The 15,158-nt window shown below is 45.0% G+C and overlaps 1 protein-coding gene across 1 annotated transcript in view; it reads right to left on the reverse strand.

Moving 5' to 3' along the window:
- SLC25A17 (solute carrier family 25 member 17) overlaps positions 1-10,070 on the reverse strand; it is a 28,756-nt gene extending 18,686 nt beyond the window's left edge. The window contains exons 1-2 of the mRNA XM_057422745.1: positions 9,942-10,070; positions 32-92 (exon numbers count right to left, since the gene is read on the reverse strand). Of these exons, the coding sequence (XP_057278728.1) occupies positions 32-92; positions 9,942-10,070 (190 nt within the window). The remainder of the gene's footprint in view (positions 1-31; positions 93-9,941) is intronic.
- Positions 10,071-15,158: the final 5,088 nt, after the last annotated feature.

Raw genomic sequence — 15,158 nt, forward strand, 5'->3', positions numbered from 1 at the left:
TCATTCAAAGAAACTAGAGTTTGACACTTACCCTGAAGTCTAAGCCTAGCTGTATCCAAAGGAAAAAACACAGTCATTGCAGTCATACTGCCCTGAAAAACAAAATAAACTGGCTATATAGTGTATCAGTTGAACTTTTGTGCATTAAAACCTGACAGTACATGTTTCTCAGGACTTAATCTAGCATGGTACTAAATTCTAATTTAGGCAACGAAGATCTGTCTACCAAGATGCCCCCTATGGCATGAAATACACATGATGAATTGAATCAGAAAATGGTTCAGGTTGGAAGGGACCTTAAAGCTCATCCAGTGCCAACCCCCTGCCATGGGCAGCAACACTTTCCACTAGACCAGGTTGCTCCAAGCCCCGTCCAACTTGGCCTTGAACACTGCCAGGGATGGGGAGCCACAGGTTCTCTGGGCAACCTGTGCCAGCGCCTCAACACCCTCACAGTAAATAATTCCTTCCTTATATCTAACCTAAATCTCCCTTTTGTCAGGTTAAAGCCATTCTGCCTTGTCCTGTCACTACTGGCCCCTGTAAAAAGTCCCCTCCAGATTTCTTGTAGGGGGACCCTCTAGGCACTGGAAGCTGCTCTAAGGTCTCCCTGGAGCTTTCTCTTCTCCAGGCTGAACAAGCCCAGCTCTCTCAGCCTGTTTCCATTGGAGAGGTGCTCCAGCCCTTTGAGCATCTTCATCACCCTCCTCTGGACTTGCACCAACACATCCACATCCTTCTTGTGTTGGGGGCCCTAGAACTGAATGCAATATGCCAGGTGGGGTCTCACTAGAGCCAAGCAGTGGGGGAGAATCAACTCCCACGATCTGCTGGCCACACTCTTTTTGATGCAGCCCAGGACATGGTTGGCTTTCCGGGCTGCAAACATACATTGCAAAGTCATGTTGAGCTTCTTGTCAACAAACATCCCCAGGTCTTTCTCCTCAAGGCTGCTTTCAGTCCAGTCTCTGTCCAGCCTGTTTTGTGCCTGCACCATCCCAAGAGCAGGACCTTGCACTTGGCCTGGTTGAACTTCATGAGGTTGGCACTGGCCCACTTCTCAAGTCTGTCAAGGTCCCTTCCCTCCAGCGTGTTGACTGCACCACACAGCTTGGTGTCATTGGCAAACCTGCTGAGTGCACACTCAATCTCACTGTCCACGTTACCGACAAAGATGTTGAACAGCACTGGACCCAATACCAACCTGAGGGACACCACTTGTCACTGGTCTCCACTTGGACATCAAGTGCAACCATTCAGACACTTCCTTATCCACTGAGTAAACTATCCATCCATCAAACCCATGTCTCTCCAGTTTAATGACAAGGATGTCATGCAGGACAGTGTCAAATACTCTGCACAAGTCCAGGTAGATTACTTCACTCTCTCTTCCCTTATCTGCCAATGCTGTAACCAAATTTTTCAGACACAACTGGCCTTTGGTGAAGTCATGTTGACTGTCACCAGTCACCTCATTTTCTGTGGCACAGTCTCCAAGAGGATCTGCTTCACAAACTTGCCAGGCACTAAGGTGAGACTGACCAGCCTGTAGTTCCCTGGGTCTTCCTTTTTAAAAAAAATGGGGTTATGTTTCCCCTTTTCCAGACAGTGGATCTTCACCAAACTGACACAGCTTCTCAAACATAATGGATAATGGCTTGGCGACTACAGCCACCACTTCCCTCAGGACCCATGGATGCATCTCATCGGCTTCCATGGTCTTGTGCACGTTCAGTTTCTTTAGATGCTCTCAAACCTAACCACCTCCTACAGAGGGCAGTTCTTCATCCTTCCAGTCCCTGCCTTTTCCTGCCGTGATTTGGACAGTGTGGCTGGAACATTTACTGGTGAAGACCGAGGCAAAAAAGTAATTGAATACCTCAGCCTCCTCTATGTCTTGGGTAACCAGGTCTCCCATATCCTTCCAGAGAGGGCCCACGTTTTTCCTGGTCTTCCTTTTATCACCAACATCACCTACAGAAGCTTTTTCTGTTGCCCTTGATGTCCCTGGCCGGATTTAATTCTGTCAGGGCTTTATCTTTCCTAATCTGATCCCTAGCTGCTTTAACAATTTCTCTGTATTCCTCCCAGGCTACTGGTCCCTGCTTCTACCTTCTGCAAGCTTCCTTTTTGTGTTTGGGCTCTTCCTTGTTCATCCACACCTCCTAGCATTCTTGCCTGACTTCCTCTTTGTTGGGATGCACCAGCTTGAAGGATGTGATCCTTGAATATTAACCAGCTTTCTTGGGCCACTCTTTTCCCCAGAGCTTTATCATGTCATACCCTATCAAAAAATCCCTGAAAAGTCCAAAGTATGCTCCCATGAAGACCAGGGTCGCGAGCTTGCTATGCACCCTCCTTGCAGCCCTAAGGATACTGAACTCCAGCATTTCATGATCATTACAGCCAAAGCTGCTCTTGATCTTCACATTCCCCAACAGCCCTTACTTTTCAGTGCAAACAAGGTCCAGCATAACCCCTCTCCTCATTGGCTCCTCTATCACTTGAAGAAGGAAGTTCTCGTCAACACATTCTGGGAACCTCTTGGATTATTTATGTCCTGCTCTGTTGCCCCTCCAACAGGTAGTGGGGTGGTTGAAATCTCCTATGAGGACCACAGCTTGTGAACATGAGGCTGTTCCTGTCTACACAGGGCCTCATCCATGCAATCTTCCTGCTAAAGGTCAGGCAGCCTGTAGCAGATCCCCAGTGTAATGTCCCCTATCTCTGCCCTCCCTTTAATCCTGACTCATAAGCTCTCAGTCAGCTCTTCATCAACCCCCAGGCAGATGTCCATGCACCTCAGCTGGCCACTGACAGAGAGGGTGACTCCCCCTCCTCATCTACCCTGGCTGTCCTTCCTGAAAAGCTTGTATCCTTCCATTCCAGCACTCCAGTCATAGGAGCCATACCACCACATCTCTGTGATGCCAATAAGATCATAGCCCTGAAGGTGTGTACACATCTCTAACTCCTCTTGTTTATTCCCCATGCTACGTATGTTTGCATAGAGGCATTTACATGGCCTAGGTGTACCAGATTCACTTCTTGTAATCCAACACCCTCTTCATTTCCTATGTGATCCAAACTTTAAAGCCTCTAAATGGAAAAGCAGGCAGTCTCTCTCCTTTACAACAGGGTTAAGTATCTGCATATGCCCTTTTCAAGGTCCCTCTGGATGCCACCCCTTCCCTCCAGCATGCCAACTGCACCACACAGCCGTGGAGCTGTTGCCCCTCTCTCCCTGCCATCAGTTAGCTTCCTTCTTCTTTAGTACTCTAGCACTAATATTATATAGCTTTTGGAAAGGATATCTAACTCAAAAAGACCCAAGCTTGGTGGAAAGCCTGTTAACTCTCTACAGTAGTGTTAAATGCATTAAGTGGCTGCTAAAGCTGTGGCACTCTTCTATTAGTAGCCATGCAAAGCATTTAAACAGTGGCAAGGTACAGGATACAGCTCGTAACAAGCTCTGTGTTTAAAGCAAACTGCACAGTGCAGACTGCACAATGTGACTTCAACTTTCCTAGAGCTAGAAATGCCATACATTTAAGTAAGTTTTGGCTCTGGAAACACTCAAGCTCCGGAGAAGGCTGCTTGGACCAATCTCTACAATCAGCAATAGAGGATTATTTTTCAGGTGGTGTTTCCTCACTAAGACAAATCTTGGCTGAAGTTTTAACAAGACTTGAGTTTTTCCAGCTTTCATAATAGCAGGTAGCAGATAGAATTATAGAATAGTTAGTGCTGGAAAGGACCTTAAGATCATCAAGCTCCAATCCCCCTCCCATGGGCAAGGACACCTTACGCTAAATCATATCACCCAAGGCCTCGTCCAACCTGGTCTTGAACACTGCCAGGGATGGAGCATTCACAACTTCCCTGGGTAACCCATTCCAGTGCCTCACCACCCTCACAGTAAAGAACTCCTTCCTTATATCCAATCTAAACTTCCCCTAAGTTTTAACCCATTACCCCTTGTCCTATCACTACAGTCTCTAATGAAGAGTCCCTCTCCAGCATCCTTGCAGGCCCCCTTCAGATACTGGAAGGCTGCTATGAGGTCTCCACACAGCCTTCTCTTCTCCAGGCTGAACAGACCCAACTTCCTCAGCTTGTCTTCACACGGGAGGTGCTCCAGTCCCCTGACCATCCTCATGGACCTCCTCTGGACTTGCTCCAACAGTTCCATGTCCTTTTTATGTTGAGGACACCAGAACTGCACACAATACTCCAGGTGAAGTCTCACAAGAGCAGAGGAGAGGGGCAGGATCACCTCCTTCAACCTGCTGGTCACACTCCTTTCGATGCAGCCCAGGCAGAAAGCCAGTTGGCTTTCTGGGCTGTGAGCACATATTGCAGCCAGCTCATGTTCATTTTCTAATCGACCAATACCCCCAAGTCCTTCTCCTCAGGGCTGCTCTGAATCTCTTCTCTGCCCAACCTGTAGCTGTGACTGGGATTGCTCCGACCCAGGCATAGGACCTTGCACTTGGCATGGTTAAACTTCATGAGGTTGGCATTAGCCCACCTCACAAGCGTGTCGAGGTCCCTCTGGATGGCATTCCTGCCCTCCAGGGTATCAACTGAACCACACAGCTTGGTGTCATCAGCAAACTTGCTGAGGGCACACTCAATCCCACTGTCCATGCCAGTGGCAAAGATGTTGAACAAGACCAGTCCCAATACAGATCCCTGAGGGATGCCATTCGTTACCGGTCTCCAGCCGGACACTGAGCCATTGACCACAACTCTTCGTGTACGGCCCTCCAGCCAGTTCTTTATCCACCGAGTGGTCCACGTATCAAATTGATGTCTCTCCAATTTAGAGGCAAGGATGTTGTGTGGGACAGTGTCGAACGCCTTACACAAGTCCAGGTAGATGACATCAACTGCTCTACCCCTGTCCATCAGTTCTGTAGCCCCATTATAGAAGGCCACCAAATCGGTCAGCCAGGATTTCCCCTTAGTGAAGCCATGCTGGCTGTCACCAAGCACCTTGTGGTTTTCCATGCCTTCCAGGAGAATCTGCCCAAGATTTTGCCAGGCACAGAGGTGAGACTGACTGGTCTGTAACTCCCTGGGTCATCCATTTTCCCCTTCTTGAAAATGGGGATTATATTTCCCTTTTTCCAATTGTCAGCAACTTCACCTGACTGCCACGATTTTTCAAATATGGTGGCCAGTGGCTTAGCAACTTCATTTGCCAGCTCCTTCAGAACCCACGGATAGATTTCATCAGGTCCCATGGACTTCTGTACATTCAGGCTCTTAAGATGGTCTCAAACCAGATCCTCTCCTACAGTGGGCACAAGGTCTTCATTCTCACAGTCCCTGCGTCTGCCTTCCAATAAAGACTCGGGTGGTGTGGTCAGAGCATTTGCCAGTGAAGACTGAGACAAAGAAGTCATTCAGAACCTCAGCCTTCTCCAAATCCTGTGTAGCCAGTTCTCCTGAGAGCTTCCTGAGGGGGCCTACATTCTCCCTAGTCTGTTTTTTATTTGCTATGTACTTGTAGAATCTCTTCTTGTTATCTTTAACATCCCTAGCCAAGTTAAATTCTAACTGGGCCTTAGCTCTCCTAAGCTGGTCCCTAGCTTCCCAGACAACATTGCTGTATTCTTCCCCAGGCCACGTGTCCTTGCTTTCACCTTTTATAAACCTCTTTTTGCCTTTGAAGTTTCCTTAGAAGCTCCTTATCCATCCAAGGAGGTCTCCTGGCCAAAACACTTGAAACACATGAAAGGAAACACTTGGCCATAATTACCTGGTTATTTTAACCCATTTAGTCTCGGCTCTAGTCAAAAGGGTTGGTTCTGCCCTCCCACATACTTGCTCCATGCCTGCTCATTCTCAGCACCTACAGTGTTCACAGCTGCATAGAAAGTAGGATTAATAAACCCATCTGACTAAAAACTTACAAGAAATAAATTTTGGTTAGAAGACAGCACAAAAACAAGTGCAAAAAGGAGCCAAAATATACTTCTTAATGACAGCTGCATTACAGCAGCTCTGAAACCAACCTCAAAACTCAATTGCACACACTTATGCATGGAACAGCCACAATACTACACAGTCACTGCAAGTTCCAACCTTTCCCTGTTCAATTTATCCTGCTTTCACCGTCTTGAAGTGAGATTTATCCTGAACTGTACTCTCAAGGCAATTCATCCTACAGCAACACACACACTTGCCTTCAAAATCAGAAAATGTTAATGGGGAAATAGCTGGGGTGGTAGCACACAGGACAAATAGGTGGACACAAGGTACAGAACAGAGTATTTCATTTGGATCTACAATGATGACCTAGTCCAACTGCCTGACCCCTTCAGGGCTTACCAAAAGTTAAAGCATGTTATTAAAGGCATTTTTCAAATGGCTCTTGAACACCAACAGGGATGGGGCATCAACCACCTCTCTAAGAAGCTTGTTCCAGTGTTTGACCACCCTCTCAGCAAAGAAATGCTTCCTAATGTGAAGTCTGAGCCACCCCTGATGAAGCTTTGAATCATTCCCATGCAATAAGCCTTACAGGCTCAAACTGGTTTAAAACATATATAAAGCTACAGCCCAACAGAATGTCATGAGATAAGTCAGCTGATCTAACAGATTACTGCCAATAAAAGGTAATTTGTATCCTCTCCCCTCCTTTTGCTAAATTGAGGAAAAGAAACTCAGAAAAGCAGTTACTTTTCTCCTAGTTTTATAAATGGAACAGCTGAACTATAAGGCAAGGAGACTGCCAGAAACATCATGTGGAGGAGACATGATTTCATGGCTGAAAGTAAGGGAAAAGAAAGGGATGAGCAAGACCAGCCCTTTCCCCAGCAACAAAACACCTTGAGATGAGCTGAGATTCCTTACTGATCACACTCGAGGCGAGCAAGAAAAGTAAGTAACTCCTATTACTGACTTCATGAATGTATACTGAAATGCATGACCCTGTACTGTTGAAAGGGTGAGGCCTCACTGTCTGCCTTCCCACCACCTCCCTGTTGGCACTGAATCTTGGTGCCTTGCCACGTCAAGTCATGCTATTGCTGGATAATCACTAGGACAGGTACAAACTGGTTTAAGCAATCCCAGCTCTTGGTCAACTGTGTTTGCGTCTCTGCCTCCTCTGTTCTGGTGGCATAACTTTTTGGGCACCTACACAATGATGCAAGAAGGAAACTAATGTAACTGAATGAACAACTTTTTTTCCACTGGGCTACTTCTTTAGCCTGATCAGTTCCCTCCCTGATGAGCCACAGCACCATATAGAACAGTGCAGTAGCCAAGAGGTGGCAGTAAGCAGCCAGAACCAATGGACTGAGGCGACTGCTGCCAAGAAGAGGTATGCAGCCTAAAGTTTGGTTTCCTAAAAAATAACAATAATTAAAATATATATATAAAAGCAGCTTGACTACTCTCATAATATGCCTATAAAATTCTCATTCCTACAGCTTTTGTAACAGGAAGGTTTACTTTATAGCTATATGCAGAGCTAAGGAATACTTCTGTAATTCAATTAAAGCTCACAGGAAATCAAGCCCTGAGTTTTCTGCTGCTCAGAATTATTCAGTTGTCTCAGGTTTGACCAGGCAGCCTACAAGATATATGAACTTTGACCATAGCTGAACAGAAACAGAAACTATCATGTTGTGATCTGGCACGTTCTTCTGACTCATTACCTCAGGACAGTTCTGTGGGGTGCTTTTTCTCTTTTTTTCTTTAAAGTCTTGCACCACATCTGCACATCAATGTGCTTTATAATAATTTAAGCAAATGGTGAGACAATATCAGAACAGTTAGTACCCAAGTCAAAGATCTTTCCAAATGTATATATTACAGCAGTAAACAAATCTCTAAATTGATAAGTACACCTTTATTATGAGAAAAAAATATCAAGGTATCCAGCATAAGGTAGTTAAGAAAGGACTTCTGTACAAGGGTACTGAAGTCCAAGAGCTTCAAAAAGCTGTCTTCCTTCATAGCAACATCACTGCTGACATATAAGCATCTTCAAGTACAATTGTGAATTTCTATTAACCTTATTAACACCACCAAGGGACTCGAGATACCATTTCATTACATGTTTTAAATTTATGGCTGGATTTATAGGTTTGGTTTATAACACAAAATTTCTTCAGAAGTACAGCCTGGTTATAATGATCTGGAGACGAGAGTGAAAACCTAACAGTGAAGGCTAGAAGTTGTTATCAGCTTCTGTACAGACTAGCAAAAAGAAAGCAAGCACTACTTCAATAACAAGATCACTCAAGAGTTCCATTTCATGAAAGTGGAAACAAAATCCCCGCTGCCTTTGATACTTAAATAAGCAGACATAAAACACTTTGAAGAGCAGACAATAGCTCCATGTTTATTTATTATAAAGGCAAAAAAACCCTTTAAAGTATTTTTTCCCTTTAGAATCAGCCCTTATCATTCAATAACATTTAGTAACTTTCATCCTACAGAAGACATTGAGAGTTCTTCTAAAGACTCAAATTAGAACAGGAAGCTTGGCCAGAACAGTACATTGGCAACTGCCAAAACACAAGTTTAGGTGTTCTTGCCAGTATGGAATAACCCAAGAGTACAGCTACATCAGCTCGCTTGAAACCCATCAGAATGTCCGGTCCAAAATGCTACATTGAGCTAAAATTCTCAATCTATTGGAAGTACAAGGCTGATTTGCTATTTACAGAGCTAGCAGTCATTTGAGCATAGAAGAAAATCTACATAAATTAAACACTACTTTTTAATTTACAAGTGTCATATGAAAAATTGAATTCAATTATCCATACAATCCTCCTCTAGCTGCACTGTGCTTGCTTTATGCTTTGGTTAACACCTATGTATTACTTCCTCCTTCACAACTTCTAAGTATTAGAGGGCCATGAAGATGCTCAGAGGGCTGAAGCACCTCTCCAATGGAGACAGGCTAAAAGAGTTGGGCTTGTTCAGCCTGGAGAAGAGAAAGCTCCAGGGAGACCTTAGAGCAGCTTCCAGTGCCTAAAGGCGGCCTACAAGAAATCTGGAGAGGGACATTTTACAGGGGCCAGTAGTGACAGGACAAGGCAGAATGGCTTTAACCTGACAGAGGGGAGATTTAGATTAGACATTAGGAAAACAGTCTTCCCTGTGATGGTGGTGAAGCCCTGGCACAGGTTGCCCAGAGAAGCTGTGGCTGCCCCATTCCTGGCAGTGTTCAAGGCCAGGCTGGACAGGGCTTGGAGCCTCCTGGTCTAGTGGAAGGTGTCCCTGCCCGTGGCAGGGGGCTGGAACTGTGTGAGCTTTAAGGTCTCTTCCAACACAAACCAGTCTGATTCTGATTTATGAGACAATTGCAGAAGGCAGATGTTTAGTACAACTCTTACACTGCACAGCTGAAGATGTCCCTCTACCCGAACTTCTGAAAGGCTTAAATTTTCATTGCTAATTAGATGCCCAACTTCAGACGCTTGGAGGCTCACTGTCTACGGGAGCACACCTACAGCTCCTGTGGTGCTCATTAAACCCCACATCCAAAACTACAGACAAACACACCGAGGGGGCTTGCAAGCGTGCTCTCACGGGATGGGTGGCAGAGCTGGGTCTCGGTGTCAAGGCGACCTCACGCAAACCCCTCTCCTTGTGACCATGCAGGGCCTGGTCCCACCTCAGCCCCTCAGCCGGGCTACCCCGCCTCCACACCCCCGAAGCCGCCCCTCAAGCGCGGGGTTCCCCTCCCGCGGCCCCTCAGTCAAAGGCTTAAGGCTGCCGGTTATCCCGCATGGCCCCCACCCTGCTGTCCGGCTGCTCCGCCCGCCCGCCCGTCCTCACCGCGGCCCGGGGCACACCCCACCGACCAGACCCCTCGGCCTCGGCCGCGTCACCACGAACGGGAGTGGAGACGCCCCCTTCCCCGACCCGGCGCCGCCAGCAGCGGCCCCGCAAGCCCCGACCCGCTCGCTCACCACGGCCCCGGACACGGCATGCACCAGGCTCTCGTAAGAGGCGATAGAAGACATGGCCACGGCTCTCGCGGGCTCGGCCGCTGCCCGCCCCGATGCAACCGCAGCACCACCGACACCCTCCCGCTCCATGATCCCGCCCGCGCGGCGCGTCACGCCTGGCCCCGCCCTCCGGCTGGGCCCGCGCATGCGCATCACCCGCTGAGTGGGAGCGGTGGAGGAGCCGGCCTTTCCGAGGGGGAAGCAGCGGTGGTCCCGCAGGGCGGCTGCCAACACCCGCGGAAGGGGTGCGGGAACAGCTCGGGAAGGCTCTAGGCAGGGAACTTGAGCACCTAGCTGTGTCACTGGAAACCCTGGGCGCTAAAAAGCAGTTGGATTGGAAGAACGGATACCTTCATGCGTTGCCTGTGTTAACAATCCTTCCCCTCTTCTTACCGTAGTCACCTATACCTAAGGAAAAATGGTAATTGAAGATAAAAATGAACATTCTCCTTAGCTTTGTATCGTGTTACTCCGTCATCTTTCATTCTCTTTCTGAACAGAAAAAATAACTTCATAACTTCTTGTTCATATTTGCAGTTAGTTCTTTGACCATAGCTCTCCTGCTGCCTCCTGGTTGAGTTGCAAGAGCTCCTACCACTTACACCCATGGTAGGAATCACCATACCGTGCATTATCTGAACAGGGCAGTTAGCACATTACACGTTGCCCAAGAGTTTTACCACCACAGAGCCCGACAGGCCATTTCCTTTTGGTAAGACATTCCTTCGTAAGGTGGCCCAATAACAGAGCACATGTCTTTACTTATCCTTCCTCAAGGCAAATCCCATGATCTTTTGTGAGGGAGCAGGGCTGTAAAGAACACAGGCTAATCTGCCTGAGGCAAGTCTTTGTCTGAGAAAAACATTCCTCCATTGCACTGCTTCAACATCCCTGTGCTCCAACATCAGTTGCTGACACTAGCAACTAAGAGGCCACAACTGTCAATTCTTTCATGAAAGACTGATACCATTGGTAGTCCCTATATTTCTTTTTAATAAGATCCCCTGTGATGGGTGCACCACTCTGAGTGAGCAGTACTTTGTTTCAGGCATCATTGATAAGCAGGCCTGACTGAAACGAGTCCGGCCATGCAAACCCTGGGCACTGTTCTAGGCTTCATCTTCTCAGGAATGAAGGAGTTAGGGCACATCTTACCAGGAACTAACAGTACCTGAGCACCTGAGCTGGGCCTAGACAGAGCTGAAACTGCTACAGCTGCACAGCTGCACGTACACCAAAAGGGGGCTTGACCACGAGTCAATCACCTTATGCTGCATCTGCAGCTCTCATGAGCACATTTTGCTCTCCCGTGCACCAGTGGGCTGCTCGGCAATGACCTTCCTCTTGAGCAGGGATGCCTTTCAAGGTTACACCTCAAGGCTGAGAGACCCCTGACCCAGCATCTTGTACCTATAATGAAGTGACATCATACCTAGAGTGTATTGTATGCAGCATACAATATGTATGCTAACCCTAATACATATCCAGCTATAGCTTAATTATTACAAGTGTAGTAAAGAGTGGAGTTGTTTAAATCCAAATCTAAGCCATTGTCAAATCACTGTTTAACTGCCATTCAATTATTGCTTAATAACCGTTCCATTACTATTTAGTTTTCATTTGGTCATCAATTAATTATCCTTTAATCATTGTTTAATCATTAATAAAACCCTATTAGTTAACCCCACAATGATGGCTTCTCTTAATAATTCACCTCTGAGACCCACCCTGCATGGGAAAGACTCAAACCTTAATGCAGAATTAAGGTGTACACAGTTCACTGGCTGTCTCCCATCACTAATGCAGCCAGGAGTAGATTAGGTTTTACAAAACCAGGGAACAATTATGCAAAGTGACTTTGCACAGGCAGGCACAGATGCTTTTGGAAACAAAAACCACCTTCAAGCAGGGCATAAACTCATATTACTGATGTTCTTTGTGCTTCTGTCCCTCTTGTGCAGCAGAACGCTTTCACTAAGAGTCAGTTTGTACTGCAGATTGGATTTCCATCATAAATGTACACCCAATCATTCTATACTATTACTATTCTATTTTGCAACACTTTTATAAGACACTATGCCCTGTATATATTGCAAAACAGAGTATTAACAGGTAACGCAGGTAACAGTTGCAGCATTCCAAACCCAACTTAATTTGGAACACACAGACCTAGTGAAGCTGCCCAAGAAAAACAAGGGAAACGCTACAGATTAAGTTAAACAAGACGTGCCAGTCTCTTCTGCAGGGGTGGAAATGGAACCTACCTATAAAAAGTCTCATAAAGACAATAGCTCTTCACAGAAACACCACAAATTCAACAGGTTTCCAGGCACACACATAATACATGCAAGTGGAGCTTACTGAAGTACAGAAGGGCCAAGTTACCTTTTCCTCCAATTTGTCAATTCTACTAGAAAGCCTAGAAGTGACCCAAGTTAAGCAGCCTCAAATACACATTTTCTGTATGTGAACTGCATTTCAGTAATTCCTTGTTTGCATGATTTTAACTCTGTAGATTCCTGTAGAAGGAGGAACAGATCTTGAGAAACATTAACCTTGACAGATTTTCTTTGGCCAGCCCCCACCTTTACTTCTAATTCATGACAAAGTAAGTTAGTCCAGAAGTCAGACTTACTGCCTGGGCACTGTGTCTTACCTTAGCAAATAAAGAATGAACTCTGAACTTAAACAAACTTTACCCTAGTGCTCTCCTTATTCTAACATTAATTTACCAACCCCCCTGCCCCACCCCCCACCCCCAAAAAATAAAAACAACAAAAAAAAAACATGTCTCCTTTTTTTTTGCTTAGAAATTTGATTCATTAGAGTGGAAACATGTTAGGACAGATTTAATGACAACTTTCAGAAGCATTTCTGAATCTGTTGCAAAACTTTATCTTTCAGAAAAGGTTGATAAACTGGATCATACTCCCAGTACATCCAGATGAAAGCAACTAGAGATTAACAAATGAGACTGCATGTGCTGACAGTTTGAATCCATGACATAGTGCAGCGTTTGATCACGCAAACAGGGCAAGATCAGGCTGAAGTATAAGACCATGGAAAGACTAGCCTGCTCTAGAAGAAAGCCTTGTAATCACAAACATATTAAAAATCCCATTTCCTATGTATGTATGCATGTGTGTGCTTTGCCTGAAGAGATTCTGACTGAGCCTCTGGGATGCTGCTGAGTCTTCCCTACACGCTTCATCTAGGCTTAGGGACATCAGAGATTGAAATGCTTTTCAATGGAAGTTACTTGCATTTGCCATTATTAATCTCCTATTACACTACTTGTTCAACCACTTTCCTAGTTTAGACCAAATTTTCCATAGCCACCTTCACTTTTACAGACTAAGTAATTGTCGAGCACAAATTTCAGTGCCTTGCTCTGTTCTGTTCGCTTGGGTTTTTTACTTGATAAAAATCTAACATCTGTTCTAATTGCCTATTTTTGTGGTCTTTTGTTTTCCCTGAAAAGGCTAGTAATTCATTCCAGTTTGATTTATATTCTGGTTTGGAAAGTTTTCACACAACAGACTAAGGAAACAATATCATGGATTACAAAATAGCTTCTGAATTTATTTTTTTTTTTCCTCAAGTACTTTTCCATACTGTAGGATAACAACAAAAAAGCCACGGTGATCTTCCTTTAGAACATCTGTGTTCATTTTTCCTCATAAACTGCTAGCAATAAGCCATTTTTTAGATCTGTTTTTTAAAACCTGAAATAAGAAAGCACAGGTGGCAGCTTCTGCTTTTTTTTTTTCCCCAAACACTAGCAGCTGAGCTTCAGCATGAATTTTTTCTAATGAGAGCCAATGCCAGTGTCAGCCGCTCAGGAACCTCATTCTCAATGTAATACCTTGATTTTTTTTCAACTAATTGTGATGACTTCCTAACAATTTGTACCTTCAGTCTATTTAAAAAGGTAATTTTATTGAACACTGCACACCAGTGGTTACATGAACTGCTCTGATTTTCTGCTATGACACTTTTCTTTCTGAAATGCAAAATGCAAGCCAACTCATTTCTAGAAACTTATCCTCTAGAGTGAGAACATGAGATTTATAAAACTAAAAGGTTGCAATAACTGGATTCCCTTCACTATTAACTGGTCTAGACCTCTCCTCCTTTTTACTTAACTTTATAGTTGAGTAGTAAGTACCCCGTCTTTCTAAATACCTTTATACCTATACCAATTATGCTTACCATCAGACTGCTTCAGCTGCTGTACTTCCAGAAGAAATTCCAAGATAAACTGCTACTCCCAATCTTGTAATCTTTTGTATCTAATTTATTTACATGTACTAGGAACTTCTATTCCTTGTAGCCACTGTCACATTTGTACACTAAAAGACAATCCTGGGTTTAGTAAATACGTGCAACACCAAAGGTGCCAAAGATTGTTACCCACTTACTTAACAAAAAGAGTCATAACACATTCTGCAAATATATTTATTTATTGACAAGATCTCAAGCTTGTCTGAGACCATCCATCTAGAATATACATTTCAAAAGCCTATTTGTACATCAGATAGGTACAGCAGTAACATTTCATCAGCAAGATTACAGGGTAACATCTCAATTTAGTTCGTTGCCAAGATTCAGATGTGCAGGAAAATTCCCAATATTTATGTTTAGTAGGACCTCCAGTCACTGCGGGTGAAGGAAGGTTTGTCTCACATAAAGTTCCTGTTTGTGAGTACCACAGGAGGAGAGTACGACTTACCTAAGCTCTGATTCCCAAGGTTGACAACAACTTGTAGCCCAGTCACCTGAATTTTGTTGTTGCTCCATAGCATAGATCCACCAGCCATCCCTGAGCCTGGATTAGCATGTCTGACATTGCACCATGCTAGCTGAACCATTCATACACGAGAGTCAATTTGTCAGCTGAGCCAGTTATTGCCACTGTACTTGCAAGAACTACCCCTACACTCTGCTGCAATGGAAGCAAACAGCCTGAAGGAGCTGCCAGTAAATACTGAAGCAAACAATGAAAATAAGAACTTCAGCATAGCCACTTATATCCCACATTTGAAACTTATTTTTGCTCACCTCCTGTACAGTTAACTTTCCCCATGTGCATTTCTATTCAAACCAGTTTGGCTGCTTAGATGTCCACATGCCAACTTGGGGAACTGAGATGAGGTCCAGCCATCTCAATTAATTTAC

The sequence above is a fragment of the Pezoporus wallicus genome, unplaced genomic scaffold, assembly GCF_028554395.1.
Source record: "Pezoporus wallicus isolate ANWC-B61680 ecotype Strahan unplaced genomic scaffold, APGP_CSIRO_Pwel_v1 contig_8839, whole genome shotgun sequence".
Classification (NCBI taxonomy): domain Eukaryota; kingdom Metazoa; phylum Chordata; class Aves; order Psittaciformes; family Psittacidae; genus Pezoporus; species Pezoporus wallicus.